Here is a 22,330-nt window from a genome sequence, read left to right on the forward strand (position 1 = left end):
GATACTGCTTCTTGGGGTGGAATGCTTGTCGTGTCCGGGACTACCTAGGAGCCACGCGTTGCTACAAATGCCACTTATATGGGCACATTAGTAAATCCTGTTCCCAGGAATCTATCACTTGCCGTCACTGTGCCCAACCTGGACACGACTTTGAGAATTGCCCCAAGAAAACAGCACCCGGTACCTGTGCAACATGTACCAAATTCAAAAAGCCGGCAAATCATCCCACTGGTGACAGATCCTGCCCAGCCCTACGGGCTGCAGTGGAGACTCAAGTAAAAATGACGGACTATGGCCTGTAACCCCCTTCTCCAAATAGGTCAGATCAACCTGCAGAGGTCCAGAGCCGCCACACTGGAGTCACTGCAGACAATGTCTGACCTAAAAATCGACATTTTGCTTATTCAGGAGCAATACACCTGGTTTGGTAAGACACCGATAAATCCACCAGGTCTGGTGCTCGAAGTAGGCACCTCTCCAGGGGCGGGTATCCTGGTTAACTCTTCTGTGATCAGCCCCCTCCTTCTGGTGGGACTGTCGAACGAGTACCAGACCTGCGTATCTATTAGATTTGGCGAAACTGAGATCTTCTTGATCTCAGTATACTTTAAGTATGGGAACCCGGTTGAACCGCATATCTTGAGCCTGACGCGCGCTCTTCACGCGCTTAAAGGTCGTAACATAGTTATAGGAGGAGACTTTAACGCTCGCTCCCCGATATGGTTCGATCATGCTGTAAGCTATAGGACGGAACGATCAGACGCCGTAGAAGATCTAATTGCGGCGCAAGGTCTTATTGTATTAAATGAGCCTAACTCACTATACACTTTTTCGAATACCCTCGGGGAGAGCAACATAGATCTAACTCTTTGCTCTGGATCTGTTGCGGCCAAGATATCGCATTGGAAGGTACATGAATGCGCAATAGCCTCCGATCATAGGCTCATTACATTTACTGTGGGTGTCAAAAAGACCGGAACTCCGAGATCCTCCTGGAATTTCAAAACCACAATGGCGAATTGGGATAAATTTGGGGAGGCGCTACGCGACACTTTAAGGGGATTCTATGACGTAGCAGCAAGAGATCCGGAAAACTTGGGGAACTTTTTCAATGCAGCCGTAGTGTCAGCTGCCGAGTCCTCTTTGGGAAGAGCAAACCCAAGGAGGTCTACAAGGAATCCTTGGTGGTCGCCTGGGCTAACTCTGCTGAAGAGAGCCTACAAGAAGGCCTACAGGGCCTTGGGCGCTACCAAACGAGGCAGCTTTACGGAGGAGGAGATCGCTGCTCGCATGGAGCGCCTCAGGGCTGCACGTAGAACCTTCAAGTTAGCAGTCCTCTCAGCAAAACGAGCTAATTGGCATAATTGGGTTAAAGATATAGGGAACGCCAACCCGTGGGAAATCCACAGCGCCGTTGAAAAATCCGGAAAAGGCTCTGAACGGTATCTTTCGAGTGTAATTTCAAATTTTGAGGGTAGGGACGTTGAGACAGTGGACGTGGAAACCACTCTCAATACACTTCTGGGAAAGTTAGTCCCATTAGACTCAGTAATTGGGGAAAGCGACCACCATAAACAGATAAGAAATCTGTCAAGGATTCCACCGAGAACCCTCTCCCAGGAGGATAAGATGCGAATAACTAGAGAAGAGATGGATACTATAATTAAGGGTTTGGGTCCTAAGAAGGCACCTGGGCATGACAGAATCAACGGTATAATCGTGAAGAAAGTATGGCTCTATGCCCAGGAGGAGTTCCTGCAGGTCATGGAGACGTGTTTGCGAAGAGGAATTTTCCCTTCGGTATGGAAGAGGGGTATGCTCAAGATTATACCAAAGGGATCTGACAAACCACGCTCTGATGTCAAGGCTTACCGTCCGATAACACTGCTGCCTATAATGGGTAAGGTACTGGAAAAAATAATCAGAGAACGCCTGCGCCGAACACTCACCCCTCCCACCCCGTGTCAGTTCGGTTTTGTTCCCGGTAAATCTACAGAGCATGCCCTTATGCATGCGCTTGAATGGGTGAAGGTTCGACCTGAGAAGTATGTCGTGGGGATCTTTCTTGATATCACAGGTGCCTTCGATCATGCGTGGTGGCCGATGATGCTCAACAAACTCAAAAGTAGAAGCTGCCCTCCGTGGCTTTTTAAAATTTGCTCAGACTTTTTCAATAATAGAACCATAATCCTCACCTTTGGGGACTTTGTCATCGAACGTGAGGTGGACATGGGTTGCCCACAGGGATCAGTTCTGGCCCCTGAATTCTGGAACATAAAGTTTGATGACTCCTCCAGGTTACCCTTGCCTGCGGGATGCATCATGGTCGACTACGCTGATGACAAGTTTTTCTTGGTTGCGGGGAACAGTAGGAGAGAGCTTGAACGAAAGGCAGGTGAAGGTTTAAACATGATCCTCCAATGGGGAGAGAGAAATAGACTGAACTTCGCTCCCCAAAAAACCATGGGTCTCCTGATGAAAGGTTTTCTCAGCAGAGAGAGAAACCCAATCATCAAAATGGGAGACTCCAAAATCAAGTTCGTAGAGACAGTAAAATATCTTGGAGTTACTCTAGATCGATCGTCCTCCTTCTTAGCCCACGTTAAGAAAGTCTCCACTGAGGCCCAGGCCCTTTTTCTGAAGCTGAGGAGAATCTCCACTACGGAATGGGGATTGAGGACACCAGCGATCCGTCTCCTATACAGGGGGGTTTTTGTGGCGCAAGTCACTTATGCCGCCTGCGTCTGGGAACATCGTCTGGATAATGCCCTTATACTCTTGGCTCTCAAGAGGGGCCAGCGAACTCCCTTGTTGGCACTTTCTGGAGCCTATAGAACAGTCGCTTCGGACGCACTTCCAGTGTTGGCAGGTGTCCTGCCAATCGATCTAGAGATTAGGGAAGTGCTTACAAAGAAAAAGCTGACTAGGGGCCTCCCGGCCAACCACCTCGGTGTAATTATTACACCAGGCGGTGCCGGGACCCTACCCAGTCGACTTAAACAAATGCGAGAGCTGTCACTCAAAGAGTGGCAATCTCGGTGGGATAGGTCGAATATGGGAAGATGGACCTTCTCCTTCTTCCCATCAATTAAACTCAGAATGGAAGGGGCTTTCATCAAACCAGACCACTATATGGTTCAACTGTTGTCCGGACATGGGGAATTCAGGGGGAGACTTCACAGACTCTCCCTGTCACCCCATCCCAACTGCGCCTGTGGCAATACGGACCAAACCGCCGAGCACATTCTGTGGCACTGCGAGATAATGACGGATGCGAGGGATGAATTACTGAGAGGCCTAGATGTAATCACGAGACCGGTTTGGAACGCCGATCTCGTTTCGAACAAGACAAATTTCGAATGTCTGAGGAAGTATGTTAAGTCATGGGTTGAGAGATGGCCAGCTTTGAGAGTCGCTGACTAGAGTAAAATCAATCATAACCTGGTGTACTTGCTCCTGACTTCCTTGACCATGATTTATATACTCTTTTACACCCTCGCCAGATTTTGCTGATAATTGTTCTTCACCCAGCTCAGATGATAAACACCAGACCCAGGAGCTGCAGCTCCCATCTTTGTGGATACCTTGGAATGACAAATAATATATATATTATTATTATTTTTTATTTTTTTTGCTATGGAAATTGTAGCTTCTACCAATTCTCAATTTCTCTTTCATACTTTTGTTTTATTTTTGCTTCATAATTTTCTTTATAGTTTCCTCACATTTCTCTTCTGCTTTCTTTTCTTATATTTTGTTATTCAGGTTATACACCCATATGGAAGACATCTTTAGGGGCAACACGAGTCCGGGATGAAACTGAACATCAATGTTCTGTCAATGTCCATTTTCCCCACAAGGGAGTGGATAAACCTCGTCCCCTCATACGGCCAACGGACAGACCCCGGAAACAGGATATCCACAAACCTGACGCGCCTCCCCCGAGGACAGTAGCAGGTTTGAGGGATGGTCGGTCGACCTTAGGGGATCTTCCTCCCCGCCTCCGACGACTCGACGCATCTCTCCCTAGGGTCTTCGGGTATCCACTCCCCCATCTCCCAATTACACTTTCTTCAGGGCACCACCGAGAAATCGGCTAAGGGGAGCGGTCCCCTGACTTCGTAACCGATCAACCCAATCACCAACTGACTCGCCTCGGGACCGCCGAAAAGAATGTGGATTATTCCTCTCCGGACCAGCACCAGATGTTTTTCGTTTATACTTTTGTTTTCTCTAAATTACTATGCACATACTATGTAGACAAACAGTCTACACCAGTTGTTTTTATTTTTGTATTTATTTTTTTCCCCTTCTACTAACATAGAAACAGAGGCAAGTACTCTACTAACAAACTAACATTGTACACAGTAAGCACTCGCAGACTGCTTCCCTAAAAACGTATGCGGGGACATTCGAGGTTTAGCTTCGTTCTTATTAAATGTAGAGTCGTTCTTAACAAAAAAATTAGCGTCCTTGCAAGAGCCCTGAAGGGGTAACCATAAGTTACCTATACCGGGGCGGGTAAGTGGTGGGATCCTCGAATGCGCTTTCTTTATTAAAGACTTTGGTGATTTGAAAAGCAAATTCATAAAATCTCTTGCTTGTAATGGATCTATCTGGATTACCCTGCAATTCCTTACTTATAATAGTACTGCACAGTCTGGCAGAATTGTCCAACAGACCCTTTGACTCAAACTGCATTAAAAGTGCTTGCCCTTCATTGATTGATAGGAGATGATTGCGTAAGTCCTGGAAAACAAAATTAAATTGCATATTGATTACATAACTAATAACCACTTCTATAATCATCATAATATCAGTCACAGGATGGCTATTCTACGCTGCCACTACTAAAATACATATATCGGAATGTATAAAACAATTAACCTAAGTTACTTAGGTATCTGAAACTTACTAAAATTATTTAACTTACATTCGAAATTTGCTCTTCAAAAGCTTCTTGCGTTATTCTTTGTGATTTGTTTTTATTTTCCAACAAGGAAATGTCATTTACAAGGAAGTCATCGTGTTGATAATATATGGGCGTTGTTTGTTTGCTAGTTGAAGGTATATCTTCAATCTGAAACAAAAAGCGGGTATGTACACAAAGGGGAAAGAAAGGGTGAAGGGGTCAAGCTTTGTTTTTATCCCTTTGGAATTGCTTGACCCCCCCGGCAGTCGATTTATTCATTAATTACAGGAATTATTATTTTAAATACTATTATTTTTGTATCAAAATCGCGTCCGGTACAACTATTTCCAAATGGTTAGCCAAAAAAGGCCTAGGTATACAATATGTCATCATTACTGCTTTTAAAAACTTACACTTATGACAGGTGGATTAATAACATCCTTGAGCGCATTAATGTGTGCTGTAGGCAGTGCCCGGTGCCCTACAGTCGGAATCAATTCTTTAATATCATCTTGAGATATTATCAGGAGTGTTTTCGAGTCTATGGCTTGAGTCTGAAATAAAGAAAAAAAACGACGAGATAATACAAAAAATTTCAAAACAAGAAAATAAAAATTTATTTTTCAAAGGTATGAAAATTATTCATTAAAAAAAATGTATATTTATACAACAGCAGATACCGAACACCCTGTATCATGAATCAAGCGGAGATAAAATAGTTTTAATAATGAAATTATTTCATTTATATGAAAATTTCAAATGTAAACATTAACAATGGGTGGTCACCCTGTATTTAAAAAAAAATATCCCTCCCAAAAAAAAAAACAACAGAATTCAATTTTCAAAATGTTATGTCCGAATTAATAATTTGCAATACACATTTATTAAAATTAAATATAACCTGCTATGATTTAGTTTCTGGCTAGGGTAAAATTGTAACTTAGAAAATACATACTACAGTTTCAAACAACATTCGTTCAATACAAAATAATACTGGCGGAAACAAACAAAGAAATAAAGGCGCCGTTGAGGTGATTTTGCACAAAAACGGCGCTATACAAGTGATCCAATTATTATTTTTTTATATACCACTCTCTGTAACTTGTGTCATGACTCCTGACACAATCTTGGTTGTAGCGTCAACACGCACTCTTCAAACTAGGTACATAATAAATACAAATCTTCTAAATCTATTGCGTAGGTACTTGAGTCATGGAATAATGAAGGTGCCAGTTTCTAAATCAAATAGAATGGATATTATCATAATATATAATATCATAGTTCCATGATCTAAATTCTAAATCAATAAAAAAATGAAAAAAGAAAACTCACCTTTAAATGTTTCTATGTAAGCCTCCAGATTCCAAGAAATTAAATAATCCTCCACGGTTTTGTCTGCCATTATCACTAGGAACTAGGAACAGCGGTTAACATAAATTCAATTCAATTCAAAAATAAATTCGCAACGCGCGCAACGAACGTCAATTCACGTATGCGTATGGTGCGAATCGTGGCAATCTGAGAACTGCGTCGTAAATGAACACCTGCGCGTCGACCGTTAGCGACGATAAAAAGATCTACCAAAGTTCGGGACATTTTAACTAAAGTTTTGTTGCACTTTGCCTAAGTTTGTGCAAAGCAACTAATTGTTATGTAAAAATACCAAATTTAGATATTCCAACCTCAGTTTTGCTATATGAACAAAACATTTAACCAAACTAGATGTTTAGTTAAATTTAGCTAAATACTTTGGGAAGTAACACATAAACTTAAGTTACTAAAGTGAAATAGGTTTAGTAAATTACTTTAGCTTGATTAACCAAACCGATTATTTTGTTTAGGTAAGTATGCTTTTAGTGTGCTATTATTAAAGTTTAGTTGTATTAGCTCAAGCACATTTTACTAAACAACGACGGTATCTGCACATAAAGTATTTTAGGTAAAGTAGCTGAACTTTAGGCGATGGATACACAACTTCAATTAGCTTAACACTTTAGCTAACTCATTTTTTTCAGTGTAGGGAGAGGGATTAGGGAGGGAGTACTAGATTAAAGTTACCTAGTAGACGGCAATACATACCTAAAACCGAAATACAAATGCCGAAATGTACATACAGGGTGTATCGGCACGTACCCGACAAACTTTAACCAGCTATTCCTTAGCACATTTGGAGTAAAAAATGTTATGGGCACTTTGCTGTCAGGTAGCATTTTTTTTTCAATTAAAAACAAAAAAATTAAAAATTTCCACACTACATCACTGTCATTGGCATTGCTTTTCGTGTTCAACAGCTGTTATAAGCAAGTATGTCGAAAAGCGTCTTCGCTCTTTCGCACACACTAAATAATAATAGTTAAAAATGAGACGAATGGTGCCGTGCCATTTCGTTGTGATTGTGAATATAGGTACACACGTACATTATTCAACGGAATTCGAATAAAATATTGCCAGATGGGTTTTCAAACTTTGACAAAGGATAAAACAGTGGTGACATGTGGTGAAAATATGAATAATATATATTTTATTTAAAAAAACGTTACCGACAGCAAAGGGCACATAAGATTTTTAACTCCAAATATGCTAAGGAATAGCTGGTTAAAGTTTGTCGGGTACGTGCCGATACACCCTGGGACAGATGTCGTGTATATGACGATATAAATACTAAGAGATGCTTTATTTGCAACGGGTAAAAATCGAAAGTCTTGCTCAAAATGCACAAAATCTCGTGACCTCAAAGACTGTGAGGAAGGATATGATGCTTTGCATTAATTGTAAAACAGCAAACGAAAGGCAACCGCAATCACCCTGTATGGAGTAAAGACTATCTAGTACAAGGCTGCCCAACCCCAGGCCCGCGGGCCACAATGTGGCCCGCGAACGAATTATAAGTGGCCCGCGTGAACCATTTTCAAAAAACCCGCCAATATGAAAAAGTGTAGCGGGCCCGCGGTAAAACAAACATTGCAGCTTGCGCGCGGTCACCAGTGTTGCCAACAAATTTATCGCTATTTAGGCTACCCAGAACGAGAATTAGCGACGAAAAAATCCAACCTGTTGAACTTACTTTTTAAACAAAAATACACCGGTTTTAGACATAATATTTTTCGGGTCCGAAATGGAATCTTGTAGCCACCCCCCCCCCCCCCCCCATGGAATTCGAAAAATTGTTGTGGGGAATCACATATGATGTTTTTGGGTGCGCGGAATTTTTTTCCTCAAGCGAAGTTCCGTAACAACCCCCCCCCCTCCCCCCATGGATTTCAAATATTTTGTGGGGAGCACTCATTTTGAATTTTTGTTGTGGGGAATTATGTTTTATAGAAATTCTCTAACAACCCCCCCCCCCCCCCGTAGGAAATAGGAACCGTTAGGTACTCAGTGGCCCGCCAGTGATTCAAAATCGTCAATTTGGCCCAACTGTTAAAAAGGTTGGGCAGCCTTGATCTAGTATATTGTCGAAAACTTGAAGTTTTTTGGTTAAATTCAAACTTCATAACAATTTATTACTTGAACATTGCTAGTTTACTCGCATATGAAGAAGTCAAAGGATGAAAAGTCGATAGGTATATGCAAATAAAAACAATGCAAAGCCAAATCAATATTCTAAGTGTGTGGCAACGTTTAGTCTATAATACCCTGGTATATAAATTTAAAAAAAAATGTTACCAGGTTATATTTTTAAAAGTATTAGTATTAATAGGGCAGTCCATGGCTATCCTACGAGAAGCTGCAATGACTTTAGGTTTCCTAAGACAAATTTATCGGCATCACAAAACAAAATTGAATTTATTATACAGTTTTTAAAATGTTCAATGAACTCCCCGTAAATGTCAAGGAAGCTAAAAGTCTTGTAGCTTTTCGTGTGTTATGATGTCCATATATTAGTACATAGGTAGTAGGATATTATTATAGTAGGTTTAGAATAGTTTTGTACTAGATATAAAAGATACAATTTTATAGCTAAAAATAATATATTTAATTCAGATTTTTTTTTTTTTTTTTTATAGTGAATACCTCACAAGAGTCCCAACTGCTCCCGTCTGCAGCCAGTGAGACTATGGCATCCCCAATTGGGGGATGTTGTGAGGCTGAAGGCAAGTGGGGAAGGGAAAGAGGAAGGTGGGGAAGTACCTGGCTATTCAGATCTAGTCACTAAACACGGCTAAAGCCATTTGGAGCAACGTTTCAATTCTGAATGGTGGTCTTACACCAGGGCGATACTGGTAGTATCTTCCACTCTGGAACGTGCCGCAAATATACTATATATTATTTTAATTAATTAATTGTGAAATAACACAAATTAATCAAATAAAATTTATTTGCGCACGCCGGGTTCGAACCCGCGACCTTCGGAATGGCAGTCCAATGCGTTACCACTGGACTATGCCGGCCAATATCGATATATTTTTGAATATGAATTATAGATATCTATAAAGACCGGTTTTTTATATTTGTAACTGATCCACAATTTTTTTTCTTACATGTACACATTTTTTCTTTAAATGCATTTTTATTTATATAAAGATAATGTTCAATAAAATACCCAAGCGGGCGTATTATTTTTATATTAACCATTTTTTTTCATTTACTTATTGTAAATTACTTGTATTAACTTTTACATTACGTATTATCAAGCTTTTTTATTATTTTTATCTTTCGTATATATTATATACATCTAAATGGAAAATTATATGTACCATGTATCATGTTAATTTTTTAATCTTTTTGGTTATTTGTTTAGTTGTTGTTTTAAAAATAAAAAACCTTCTATTGGCTCTGTATTATGGAGTGAATCATGTAAAAGCCCATCAGGGCGTTTAAATTAATAAATAAAATAAAATAAATGGACAGTTTTCAACATTTATATATTAAAGTTTTTTTACATTATCTAACTTAAAAATATTACTAATTTATTAAGAATCACTTCAAATTATTAACGAATAAATTGATAGGATCTTGATAACTTTACGTAAAATCCCAATGTTTTGTTACGATGTCCGAACGCGTTCATTAAAATCCTAACTTTTGCATTTTGTCATGATATATTATTAAGACAAATGCAGGTGTATGAACACGTGTTCCGATATTATTACGTATTTACTAACACTTTATCAGGAAGCGGCTTGCAGTCCCGTTTTTAACAGGATTACTAATAATTTGAAGAGATTCTTAATAAATCAGCAATGCTAATTTTTCTCCATGCAGGGCCCATGTCAACTTTAAAGATGATGTTTGGAGGGTCTTCTAGAGGAGAGGAAGGAGTGAAAAACGTATCTAATAATTGAAGACCTACCTACTCAATAAAATGGTTACACATTCATTCGTTTACCTACCTATACAAAAGATTTAATAGCCCTTGTTCAGGGGGTATATCGCCGATTGAAAATTGACCAATAAAAAACTCTGAAAGTCTATGGAATAAACTTTCAGAGTTTTTCATTGGTGTATAGTATAATAAGTAGGCTCCGAATAAGAATTTTACTGTCTATATATAGGCATTTCTATGTTTTTATAACCAATTTGTTTCATTCAAAAATGCGCGAAGATATCGATCAGTGAGTGCTTTATTTATGCCATTGTTGCATTGGTGAATAAAGCTTCTAATACATATAAAAATCGGCCGCGGAGGGGAAACTTTAACAAATTTAGCTTTATTTCCAAATATTGTTTAATGTTTCTTTTACACATAAGATATTATGATCGGCTACAAAGGAAAGCCGCCACTGTCGGCTGCCGTTAATTTCACCAAAATCATTAGCACTCTTTTTGTGGGTCACCAAAATGGAATGCACGAACGGTTACAATATTAGGTAGGTACCCAGTCGTAAGTAGGAACTTGAATAGACTAGAAAGTTATGGTGTTGTTGCCCATGTAAATATTTATTTCCGCCATGATATTTATTCAAGCAATCTACCTATGTATTTCACATGTTTGTCACTGCAAATATCATATATTTCTTATATTATTTATTAAAGTTCGAGAAAAGCATTGGTTGTGAAGTTTTATTAGAAATTAGGAAGACTAAAAACAAAATATGAATACCACATCCCAACTGCGCCCAATCACCTGGAACCAGTGAGACTATGGCATTTATTTAAAGTTTTTCTATTATACATATATTCAATAATATTATTTTTAATTTATAAAAAACAGTTTATTTACAAATAAGCTCTGCTGTGCGATTATTATTACGCGAGACATCTGTTTGATAATCGCTTCAGAAGGCGAAACACCTGTCACGCGTAGTAATAATTACGCAGCAGAACATGTTTATAAATAAAACAAATATTTATTGAATAATATTTATCAAAAATAGTAAAAGACAAACATAAAATTGGGGGAGGGGAAGGAGACATGGAAGAGGAAGTTGGGGAAGTACCTGGATATTCAGATCAAGTCACCGAACACGGCTAAAGTCATTTCAAGCAACTTTTCTATTTTTAATAGTGGTCTTACACTAGGGCGTTGCAGAGAGTATCTTCCACTCTGGAATGTGCCACAAGTATGTTGTATATTATTTTAAATTACAAAATAGTGAAATGAACCAATAAAATTTACTTGCGCACACCGGAATTTGACCCGGGACCGTAGGCTTGCTAGTCGAGAGCCTTACCTCTTGACCACGTGCAGTAAATATACATTATTTACAATTATTATTACTACACATTACTTTTAATTAATAAATTATTAAATAACACAACTCAATCACATCAAATTTACTTGCGCAAGCCAGGATATGAACCCCCCACCTTCAAATTACTAGTCTACCCTCGACCAGGGAGGTCGTGATTCCACTTGAATTATTCCTATTTTGGTAAAATATCATCTCAGGAGCATTCTCAAGGGTTATATTTTGTATATCAATAGATTTCTTGATAAATATATTTTTCTATCCATACTTTTTGGCAACAACCTATGTAGGTAGGTATTTACTTACCAAAATATCGATTGTAAATAAAGAAGAGATAAATAAACAGACGCACATTTAAATTTACCACAAATATTAGGTAGGACCTAATATTCAATTTGCCAATGACAAATGTTATCCATAAAGACCACTATCGCTGTTGTATATTCACTATTTTATATTGCAAATCATATTAATAATATTGATATCGTAACCTACATTTATACGTTACGGGATATTAAAACAACAAAATGAGACATAATTAGAATAATTATTATCACCGAAAATATAACACAAACACAATAAATAAACTATGAACAGGATGAAATTGAAGCACTCACTTTTGTTATGTTCGCTGCAGAAGAAGTAAGAACTTGCACAGATTAGAAAGGAAAGAACTGTTGTGTTATTCAGAACATTGGCCACTTTTTCTCCGATGAGAGCCGAAATAATAATGAGATTTTGGGGCAGAAGTTGCTAGACCAGTTGAGAGTAGATGAGAGAAAAGAGAGTTGGTTGTAGTTTGTTCGGCTGTAGTCTTGAAGAGATCGGAGTGCAGCCGCACCGAACGACAGCGTATAATTAATTATTCTGCTTCAGATCACCATTGTATTATTAAGTACCTAATTCACATTGCTTCTCATGTACAGTCACGGGGGAAATATCAATATGGCGGCCGTATGTTATTATTATTTTCAACACGTTTATCCATACGTAAGACAATGTTTATGTACTCAGTTGTCGTATGGGTGGCGTAGTATCTACATACTGCATTAGCTGAATAATATACAAACATTGTAGTGTCGGTCAAGTTGGTACTTGCTTTTGTTGTTATTTGTTCGCTTCTAGCTAGCAAAAAGCGAATGAGCGCGCGAATATCCGATCCGAATGGTTCCGACCTTTTCCAGATTTAGTCGATCGTGGCTACCGGCCGGCACTGGCCGAGCAGCAGCGTACAGGATTTCTAAGACTTATTAGCACAGGACATAGTCCTTATAAGGCAATTATCAAGCAATATTTTATAAGGCGACATAAGACTTTATTATTATTTTGATTAATCTTTATGAGGAATTGGTGTACATTATGAATACCAAAAAATTCTTTAGATAAATTGAATGTTTTCCTATCGTTTCACTTGAGTAGAATACAAATAAAATAATAAATTAGTCAATTAAAAATATAAATGTAAGCTGCTTAAATTTTTTTTTCAATAGAAATGTAGGAACGCATAAAGGAAACAACTTCAAAATCAGTATTATAGCTAAAATTATCTGTGACAGTTTCACTTGATTAACTTTTTTCTTTCTTATAAAATTATTTACAAAATAAATAACCAGTTTTGTGCTTCAAATCGAACGTTTATAGACTCCATTTGACAAGCGATTTTATTCATAATAATAATTTTACCTACCTACAGACTTGACGTTTCATCCTTGCTCATACTAATTTAAAGAAATAAACGCAAATAAAGCTATATTTAAGCAGTAAAAAAGTGCAGAATACATTGATTTCACGATCGTGCGTTGTTTGTGCGTTTTCAAACTTTAAAAAAGTGAATCTGTGCTCTATTTCATTGTGTGTGAAAAAAGGACAATAAGACACAACAATTTAGTGAATTAAACAATTAACAAACAGTGAAACATAACGAAATTTAAAGTTTATCCTAAATATCTAGAACCTATTAAGGTTTTTATTAAAAAACGGTGTTTTTTACTTCAAAAAAATATGAATCCACATCAATTCATGGATTCTGCGAAGGAGGCAATTGATGATTTATTGAATTGTGTTCAAGATAAAGTGAATAAATTTAATAAAGAACAAATTAACTTAATTACAACGAAAACAAGTGCTATATTTAACTGGATGGGACATCTAACTCTTCAGTTATCTGAAGCAAAGGAAAAAATAATCGAACCAACATTTGGATACGGGAAAGTAGCTGAAAACCAAAATAAAATATTGGAAAGTGATTACAAATTAATAGTTTCATCGAACAATGCTGACGAATCTTCAGAAAATATACAAAATAAAATCAGGAAGAAAATTAACTTAAGTAAGATTGGTGCCAAAGTGATTGGTGTTAATGCGATATCTAAAAATAGAATACTTATAAAATGTTCGACAAAGTACGATGCGGAAAAAATGAGTAAAGCTATCGGAGACGAGTTCAAAGACATCAGTGCTACAGAAATTAAAAAGAAAAGACCAACTATAATACTTAAGGGCATTGCTAATGACTATAATAAGGATGATATAATACAAGATATAATCGAACAGAATGAAGATATCAAGGATGTGATGATAGATAAACCAGAAATTGAGATGACGTTAAAAAAGATCTTGAAAAACAAATATAATAACACATCTAATTACATAATAGAAGTTAGTACTGAAATAAGAAGAAGGCTAGTATATACCGGTAAAATCTATGTGGGATACCAGAGAATACAAGTAGAGGATGCCCATCCTCTAGTGCAATGCTATCACTGCCTGGGCTTTGGACATACTTCTGTCAGGTGTCTTCATAAAGAAAAGGACAAACCACTGTGTACACACTGTGCTGGTGATCATTCCTACAAAGATTGTGCTAACAAAGATAAAGAACCTAAATGTAAAAATTGTGATAAAAAAAATAAAAAAATGAACTGGAATATTGACATCAGGCATTCTGCAAACGATAAAACGAAATGTATTGTGTATAAAAAAATGAGCTTTTTAGCAAAAGAAAAAATAGAATATTGACTAGAAATAAGATTAAACCTGTCTCAAAGTAGATTTAGTGTTATTACATTTTATTACATAAATATCGTTATAAAAATTATAAAAAATCACAAATTAACTAACAAAAATAACATTATTATATTACATTATTTTTTTAATAGTAATATCATAACGTCACCTTCAACAACATTTTTTTGTTTACTTAAACATGCATTTTTTCACTGTGTACTACATTTCACATTCATAATTATAAAAACAGCTTTTAAAATTTTTTTAAAATATGAAAAATATTCTGAGATAACACTAGATGTGAACATACAGTTTATTTTATATTTATTAAGCCTTTATCAAAAATTACTTGTACCAATTAGCTTCAAATACAATCACTTTTATTTTGTTAAATATTTAACATTAAATTCTACAATTTATACTCAAAATATGTCTGTTAAACAAAACAAGAAAATAATTAATTACCATCACGAATTAAATGGCGCAGAATAATTTTTCTTATATAGATAATGATAATGAAATAGAAAGTAGTACAGTAAATAATTTAGAAGATTGGATAAAAAAACAAAACATAAATTCGTCTGATAATCTTGTTTGTATTCAATTAAATATTAGATCTATACAAAAATATTGGGATGTATTGCATATATATTTAATTAATTGTTTGAAGCATATTGACATTCTGATGCTATGTGAAACATCTGTTCAAACTGAAAGTATGTGTATTTACAATATTCCTGGATATAATGCATATAACTACTGCAGGACTGATAAGTCAGGAGGAGGTATTATATTGTATATAAGAAACAAATTTGAATTTAGACTAAAAACATTAAAATCAATACATTTTGAAAATATATCAGGAAAGCTCATACTCCAGGACAAAACTAAAGTCAATATAATAGCTATCTATAGACCTCCTAATTTCAGTAAATCTTCATTTCTGACGGAATTATCATCATATCTTGAGACAATTAATAGTAAGGAAAATATTATCTTACTTGGAGATATAAATCTTAATTTGCTTGATGAACAAGATAATATTGTAACTTCGTATGAAAACTTACTTACTAACCATTATTTAACTAAATGCATCAATGTAGTAACCAGAGAAGCTGTATCAAATGGACAAATTGACCATATTGACCATATATTTGCCAAATTTAGAGGCAAGAAAATAACAGCTTGCGTCTGTGAAAATAATATTGCCGATCATTTTATCACTGCTATTAATATAAAATGTCATAAACGTCAGGTAGACTTTGCAAATAAGTATATTCAAATCATCTCACAAAAGGATATTGATAGACATATCAGAGATTATAACTGGAGTAAACTTATAGAGGATAAGGATTGTATTTCATTATATGAAAAAATAAAATCTTTATTTAATAAATTTTACAAAAGTAGTTCTAAAACGATAGTGCAAAAACCGAAAACACGACCTTATGCAATAAATGAATGGGTAAGCAGTGAATTATTATGTCAAATAAATAAAAGGGATAAACAATATAAAAAATGGAAAAGTACACCAACAAACAAAACATATGAAACAGAATACAAAAAATCACGAAACCTTGTCAATAAACTTATAAATAAAGATAAAACTAACTACTATAATAATAAATTTAAAAACTGTTTTAATGATATAAAAAAACCTGGGATGTGATAAATAATATTTTAGGACGTAAACCCAAAAACGATTGTGATGAAACAATAACACGATATATGTTAAAAGATAGAACTGAGGATTCTGTGTCAAATGATTTTGTGAATTACTTCTCGGATAGCATCAGCAACATGTTACATAAATGCAATCACAAAGCTACTAATATTGTACTGGAAGAACTGCCTCACAGTTTATTTATACCAAGAGCTACTATAACTGATATTGAAAACATTGTTAAAAAAATGAAAAACTCTAAAAGCACAGGTATTGACAATATAAGTATGTTTGATTTAAAAAGAAATATAAAAACTCTTGGGCCAATAATTACTCATTTAATCAATACGATAATAAAGCAAGCAAAAATTCCACAAGAATTTAAATGTAGCATTACTAGACCAATATTTAAAGGTGGAAAACACATTGAACTGGGAAATTATAGGCCTATTAGTATACTACCTGCGTTAGAAAAAATTCTCGAAAATTTTTTATCAAATAAATTAAATAATTACATTGAAAAATTCGCTATCATAGATCCAAATCAATATGGCTTTCAAAGAAAAAAAAATACTGAAAAATTACTGCAAGATTTTTCCAATTACATAAATAATCAATTAAATAATAAATTACATGTTATTGTGTTATTTATCGATAACTCTAAAGCTTTTGACACAATTAACTCTAAAAAACTGCTAGAAACCTTAGAAAAAATTGGAATAAGAGGAAATGTGTTAAATTTATTTAAAGATTATCTTAGAAATAGAAAAATATGTACCAAAATAAATAATACTTTTAGTAAAACAAAGAATGTATCTGCAGGAGTTCCACAAGGTTCCATATTGGGACCTACACTATATATAATTTATGTAACTATAATGAAAAAACTTTTCTCTTTTGTTAAACATTTTGTATTTGCAGATGATACGGCATTGGTCATATCACATAAAGATCTAAAAATTGCAATTGAACTCATGCAAATTGACTTTAATCAACTTTGTAAATGGTCACATGATGCAGGACTATTAATAAATGCTAAAAAAACCAAAGTTATGCATATAAGATCACCTAATGCCAGATTTCAATTTAATCCTAATATTATTTCTCATGGTTTTAATTGCATCCATAAAAATATCCCGACTAATTGTAAATGTGAAAGCTTAGAATTAGTTACAGAATATGTCTATCTTGGTGTTACAGTAGATTGCTTTTTCAAATGGGACAAACATATTAAAAAAACCTGTAAAAGACTCAGATCAATTGCTGGCAGAATGTACACATTAAATTTTTTCCTATCAATTGAAACACTTAAAATAATTTATATGTCAATGGCAGAATCTATTATAAGATATGGATTAACCATATGGGGAAATACTAGTATAACCAATCTGAAACAAGTCCAAGTTGTACAAAACGCAATTGTAAAATTACTAGTCGTCCCTAATATTTTTAAACAGAGACATAATACACCGTTGCTGTTTCAGAGTGCCAAAATTTTACCTGTTAAGGCTATACTATGGCAAAAAATCATAATTCAGTATATATTTACCCCGCAGCATAAAGAAAAATTAGAACATAAATACAGTACTAGATTCACGCGCAATGACGGGTTAATAGTTCCGAAATTTAATAATAAATACGGACAGAGAACGTTTGAATACAACATACCGAAGATATTTAATTTATTACCTGACACTATAAAGCAATGTAAATCTATGAATAAGGTTAAATATATGGTGAAAAATTGGCTATCGGAAAAAAAATATTTATTTTAATTATGTATGAAAAATTGTTAATTCTGTAGATATAAGATGTAAATTATAACTTAAAAAAATGTATTTGAAACTAAATTTAAGCACCTGTTGACAAGCCAATTCAATCGGCTTAGCAGGACTTGTTTGTTGATATTATGTATTAACTATTTATTCAATAAAAAAAAATAAAAAAATGTCTATTACCTAAATATCGGGTTTACCAAGAATATACACCTTTTTGGCTTTTGGGGGTTTGCTGACATTTTAATTTAAAAACGCCACGGAAAGACCGATTTTCTAGGCCTGCTAAGGCAAAGTCGACCGTAGGTCCGTCCTTTACGCCGGGCCTTTATATTGTTTTTACACGACTTCATCACTTGTGTCGTTAAGATTACCACTTTATTTTAGAGATTTGATTGAGAAAATTCAACCGTACGTCTGTCCAATACACAGGGGCCGCGCGTCGCATATTTTGTGCACGGCTGCTTCACTTACGTCGTTAAGATTCTGGCTTTATTTGAGGGTATCGTCTCGTCTTAAAAAGCCTTAAAGCCCAGCTACACTACTCGCGAAGTTGATCGAAGTTGACCTAATACGATAGTGTGGGCACGAACTTCGCTTCGCTTCGGGCATCTTCGCTTCGCTTGGCCCGACTTCCGATTGTTGTCGGTAAATGCGCCCGAGTCAAAGGACTCGAAGTTCGAACACGAAGTGTCTGCCCACACTACTCGGTTCACTTCAGTTCGCTTCGAGACGTCGTGTTTGGTGGTTGTGCGTGCGCAGAGTCATAGTGACTATACGTAATAAAATATGGCTTCTACACTGTGGTCACAGGACCTAATTTTTTTGTTCCTAGAAACACTCCAATCCGAGGCGGTTATTTGGGACCCAATTGAAAGGGACCATAAAGATAACTAACCATCACGCCGTTTCCCCGCAGGGGTAGGCAGAGAGGACGGACCGCCAAACTACTCGGTCTTGGCACACACTCCTTGCCTCATTCACATTCATACATCGTCTCATACATACTCTTCTATTATTCTGACTCTTGACATGGCCCGACTCGAGTATCTGATTCACTTGATCGTGCCATGTCTTCCTCGGGCGTCCCCGACTTCTGCTACCATTCACATTTGCATCATATATTCTCCTTACACTCCTTTCTTCGCAGATTCAATTAGGTAGGTACTTAAGTACATGTACTTAATGATGAGATTAAAACATAAAGGTAGTTAAATGGTGTCTATTTTGCATCTTAATTAATTAATTTATCCCATATATACATAATTTGTAAAGAAAAGAATTTTTTATTTTTTTATTTTTATAGTGAATACCTCACAAGAGTCCCAACTGCTCCAGTCTGGAGCCAGTGAGACTATGGCATCCCCAATTGGGGGATGTTGTGAGGCTGAAGGTAAGTGGGGAAGGGAAAGAGGAAGGTGGGGAAGTACCTGGCTATTCAGATCTAGTCACTAAACACGGCTAAAGCCATTTGGAGCAACGTTTCAATTCTGAATGGTGGTCTTACACCAGGGCGATACTGGTAGTATCTTCCACTCTGGAACGTGCCGCAAATATACTATATATTATTTTAATTAATTAATTGTGAAATAACACAAATTAATCAAATAAAATTTATTTGCGCACGCCGGGTTCGAACCCGCGACCTTCGGAATGGCAGTCCAATGCGTTACCACTGGACTATGCCGGCCGTCACACTCCTATCTTCGCTCATTCGCTCTACATGCCCAAACCATCTAAGCGTCCCTTTCTTAATCTTACTCATTACGCTTACATCAGCCTTGCACTCTTTGCGGATCTCCACATTCCTCACACGATCAAACATGGTTTTACCACACATACGCCCTTGAGGTGATTTTTCACAAAAACGGCGCTTTACAAATTATCCAATTATTATTATTATTATACACCTCAGGGATCTCATTTCAACAGCATTTAATCTACTTTCATCCTTTATTTGCCACTTGAACGTCCATGTTGCCTAGTGCACGGACTCCGAGAGACTGAGCTACTCGCGAAGTTGCACGAGTGTGTGGGCACGCACTTCGGACTTCGGCTAACTTCGTCGAGGACTTCGTCGAAGCGCCGAAGCGAGTAGTGTAGCGGCCGCTTTAGGAGAAAACACGCCTACCCATGCACAGGTGGGTGATTGTTTAATTTGGACCGGTGACTGTACGCTATACGTATACCTAGTACCTACCTTCGAGCGTACGGTGCGATGTGTAATTCCTATTGCCAAGGCCGATGAACACCGGCATCAAATAATACAGTATGCCTGTAAATATACATATATTATGGAGAAATACTCTTTCCTCAAGCTTTTAGACGCGGTGTGGGCGGAGTCAGGCTTACGCACAAATTATAGCGCCAAAGGCGGTCGGTTGTCTACAGTGACCTAGGTAGAATCGTGGAGGCCTCTCGTACGAGTCTAGTGAGAATCTGATTTTCTTACTAGAATCTCAAAACTAATTCCTTTTAATGTTATTCTAGGGCTACAGTTTTTTCTCATAAGAAAATGCGCTACTCTTACTCTCAGGAAAGGTCATCATCATTGCATAGTTCAGTCAGGGGGGAGGTGCTGCAATTAGAGGCTTTTAAAACAGCGCTAGCCACAAAAAAAAACCCGTAAAAAATCAGAGTATTTTTACTATAATACATCTATTTTTATTCATAGATTTTTTTGGTTTGACTGAGGATTGCACCTTCCTCCCCTGTAAACTTTTAAAATGTCTTAAAACTTTAAAAAAAAAGTAAAACTGGGCTAACAACTGAGCCAAATCCCGATTTGCTAGGACCGACATTTATTTTATATATTAACTGCTGTAATGGCATCCAATTTCTGTTGATATAATGCATGGTCATCGATAACGAGTCTATCTGCCGAATTACAGCTCGATCGGATGTTGGGAAGTGGGATAATTTCCGCTTCCAAGATTTGCATTCATTCATTTCCGAAAACAAAAGTGAAAGATGTATTTAAAAAACGATAGGTACTACGTTGTTTATATATTGAGGCTAACACACCTTCACAGCTAGGCACTATTATAAGCATTCAAAATGAACAACTTTACGATGGTTTAAAAAAGAGATAATATTTTACGTAAATTCGAATGATGGAGAGAGGGCACACATATTAAAAAAAACGATTATAATTAATAAGCGTAAGCGAAAATATAAAAAAGAAACATGACTTATTTAAAAGAGAGCAAAAATCTGGTCTCTTTCGAAAGAGTTTTCTAATGAATTTAAGAATCACTGGTAATTTTTGTTCATACTCATAACTCTATAACCATATAACAAGTAAAATAACAGAACCGTCAGGTGTGCTTTTTATAATTTTCGTAGCATACTCTGCGATTTATTTTCTATCGAGGGAATTTCATATAATTACTTTTTCCACTCTGCATCTGAACAGAGATTATCTCCAGAAATAACGTTTACATATTTTTTAAGAGCTTGGTCAGGGGAAGTATGTTATGATGTCGGTATAAATTCACTGAATGTGTGCACTGTATAAATCTGGTCATATGGAGCCAAAGATAATAATGGAGCTATAATGGGGTACCTATTATTATGCATGCTTTCTGTTATCTAAATTTGATTTACAGGAATGCTTTTTTAATACTAACTCCACACAAGAGACCACACGGGAAATAATTTCTCGCAGAGCTATTTCATCTTTGGGGATGCTGTGTGGAAGAAATAATAAATTGAACATGGGTCTTGAAGAGCCGAGGTGGTGAATACAAGGACGTGTCGTAGAAGCAACCCCATAAATAAACGACTCACAGCAACACATTCTCATGTGACAAAAATATTGCCTTATAAAATAATAAAAATAAATAAACATACTTCTCAATGACTTTAGTTGGTTTTTGTGACATCCATCGGGGCGAGTCCAATTGAAGTGTAGAGGTGGGCAGAATAATCAAGTGTTTTGAAGCCATAGCAGTTTTCAGGTGGCCCGGGGCTGGCCGAGTCCTACACACAATATCCATCAGTACACATTCCTTGAGATTATACCTCAGCCAACACGTTAATCCTATTACCTCTAAAGCCAGAAAGTCAGCATCCAATTAAATATTACAGGATATTGATTAAACTGTACAATGATATTGGGTTTACCATAACCTGACAAGAAGAATATTGAAAATCAAAAGTAAAAATATCTCAGAGAGAATAATACTCTACCTACACCTTTATGAACATTTCATGTTATTCATAACTCGAAAAGAAATAATATAAAATAACTAAATAACAGTAGACAGGTAGACCAAGTAAATATCTTCAACATTAAAACTACTAGAACGAATATGTACCACTATACTAAATATGGTAAATT

The 22,330-nt window shown here is 36.2% G+C and overlaps 1 protein-coding gene and 1 long non-coding RNA gene across 3 annotated transcripts in view; both read right to left on the reverse strand.

Moving 5' to 3' along the window:
• LOC149417679 (retinol dehydrogenase 13-like) overlaps positions 1-22,330 on the reverse strand; it is a 36,673-nt gene that overhangs the window by 13,373 nt on the left and 970 nt on the right. Inside the window, exon 2 of one of the 2 annotated variants that reach the window (XM_089640124.1) lies at positions 21,841-21,969. In XM_089640124.1, the coding sequence (XP_089496250.1) occupies positions 21,841-21,969 (129 nt within the window). Of the gene's footprint in view, positions 1-12,161; positions 12,583-21,840; positions 21,970-22,330 lie in introns of those variants that run through there. The other variant, XM_089640125.1, reaches the window with a different exon arrangement.
• On the reverse strand, positions 4,550-6,865 carry LOC149417680 (uncharacterized). The gene is made up of 4 exons (XR_016303277.1): positions 6,245-6,865; positions 5,326-5,466; positions 4,934-5,080; positions 4,550-4,749 (listed from the first exon to the last, which is right to left on the reverse strand). It is a non-coding gene; the product is annotated as an uncharacterized LOC149417680 (long non-coding RNA).

The sequence above is a fragment of the Hesperophylax consimilis genome, chromosome 15 (genome assembly GCF_061612785.1).
Source record: "Hesperophylax consimilis isolate HC1 chromosome 15, BYU_Hcon_1.0, whole genome shotgun sequence".
Lineage (NCBI taxonomy): Eukaryota > Metazoa > Arthropoda > Insecta > Trichoptera > Limnephilidae > Hesperophylax > Hesperophylax consimilis.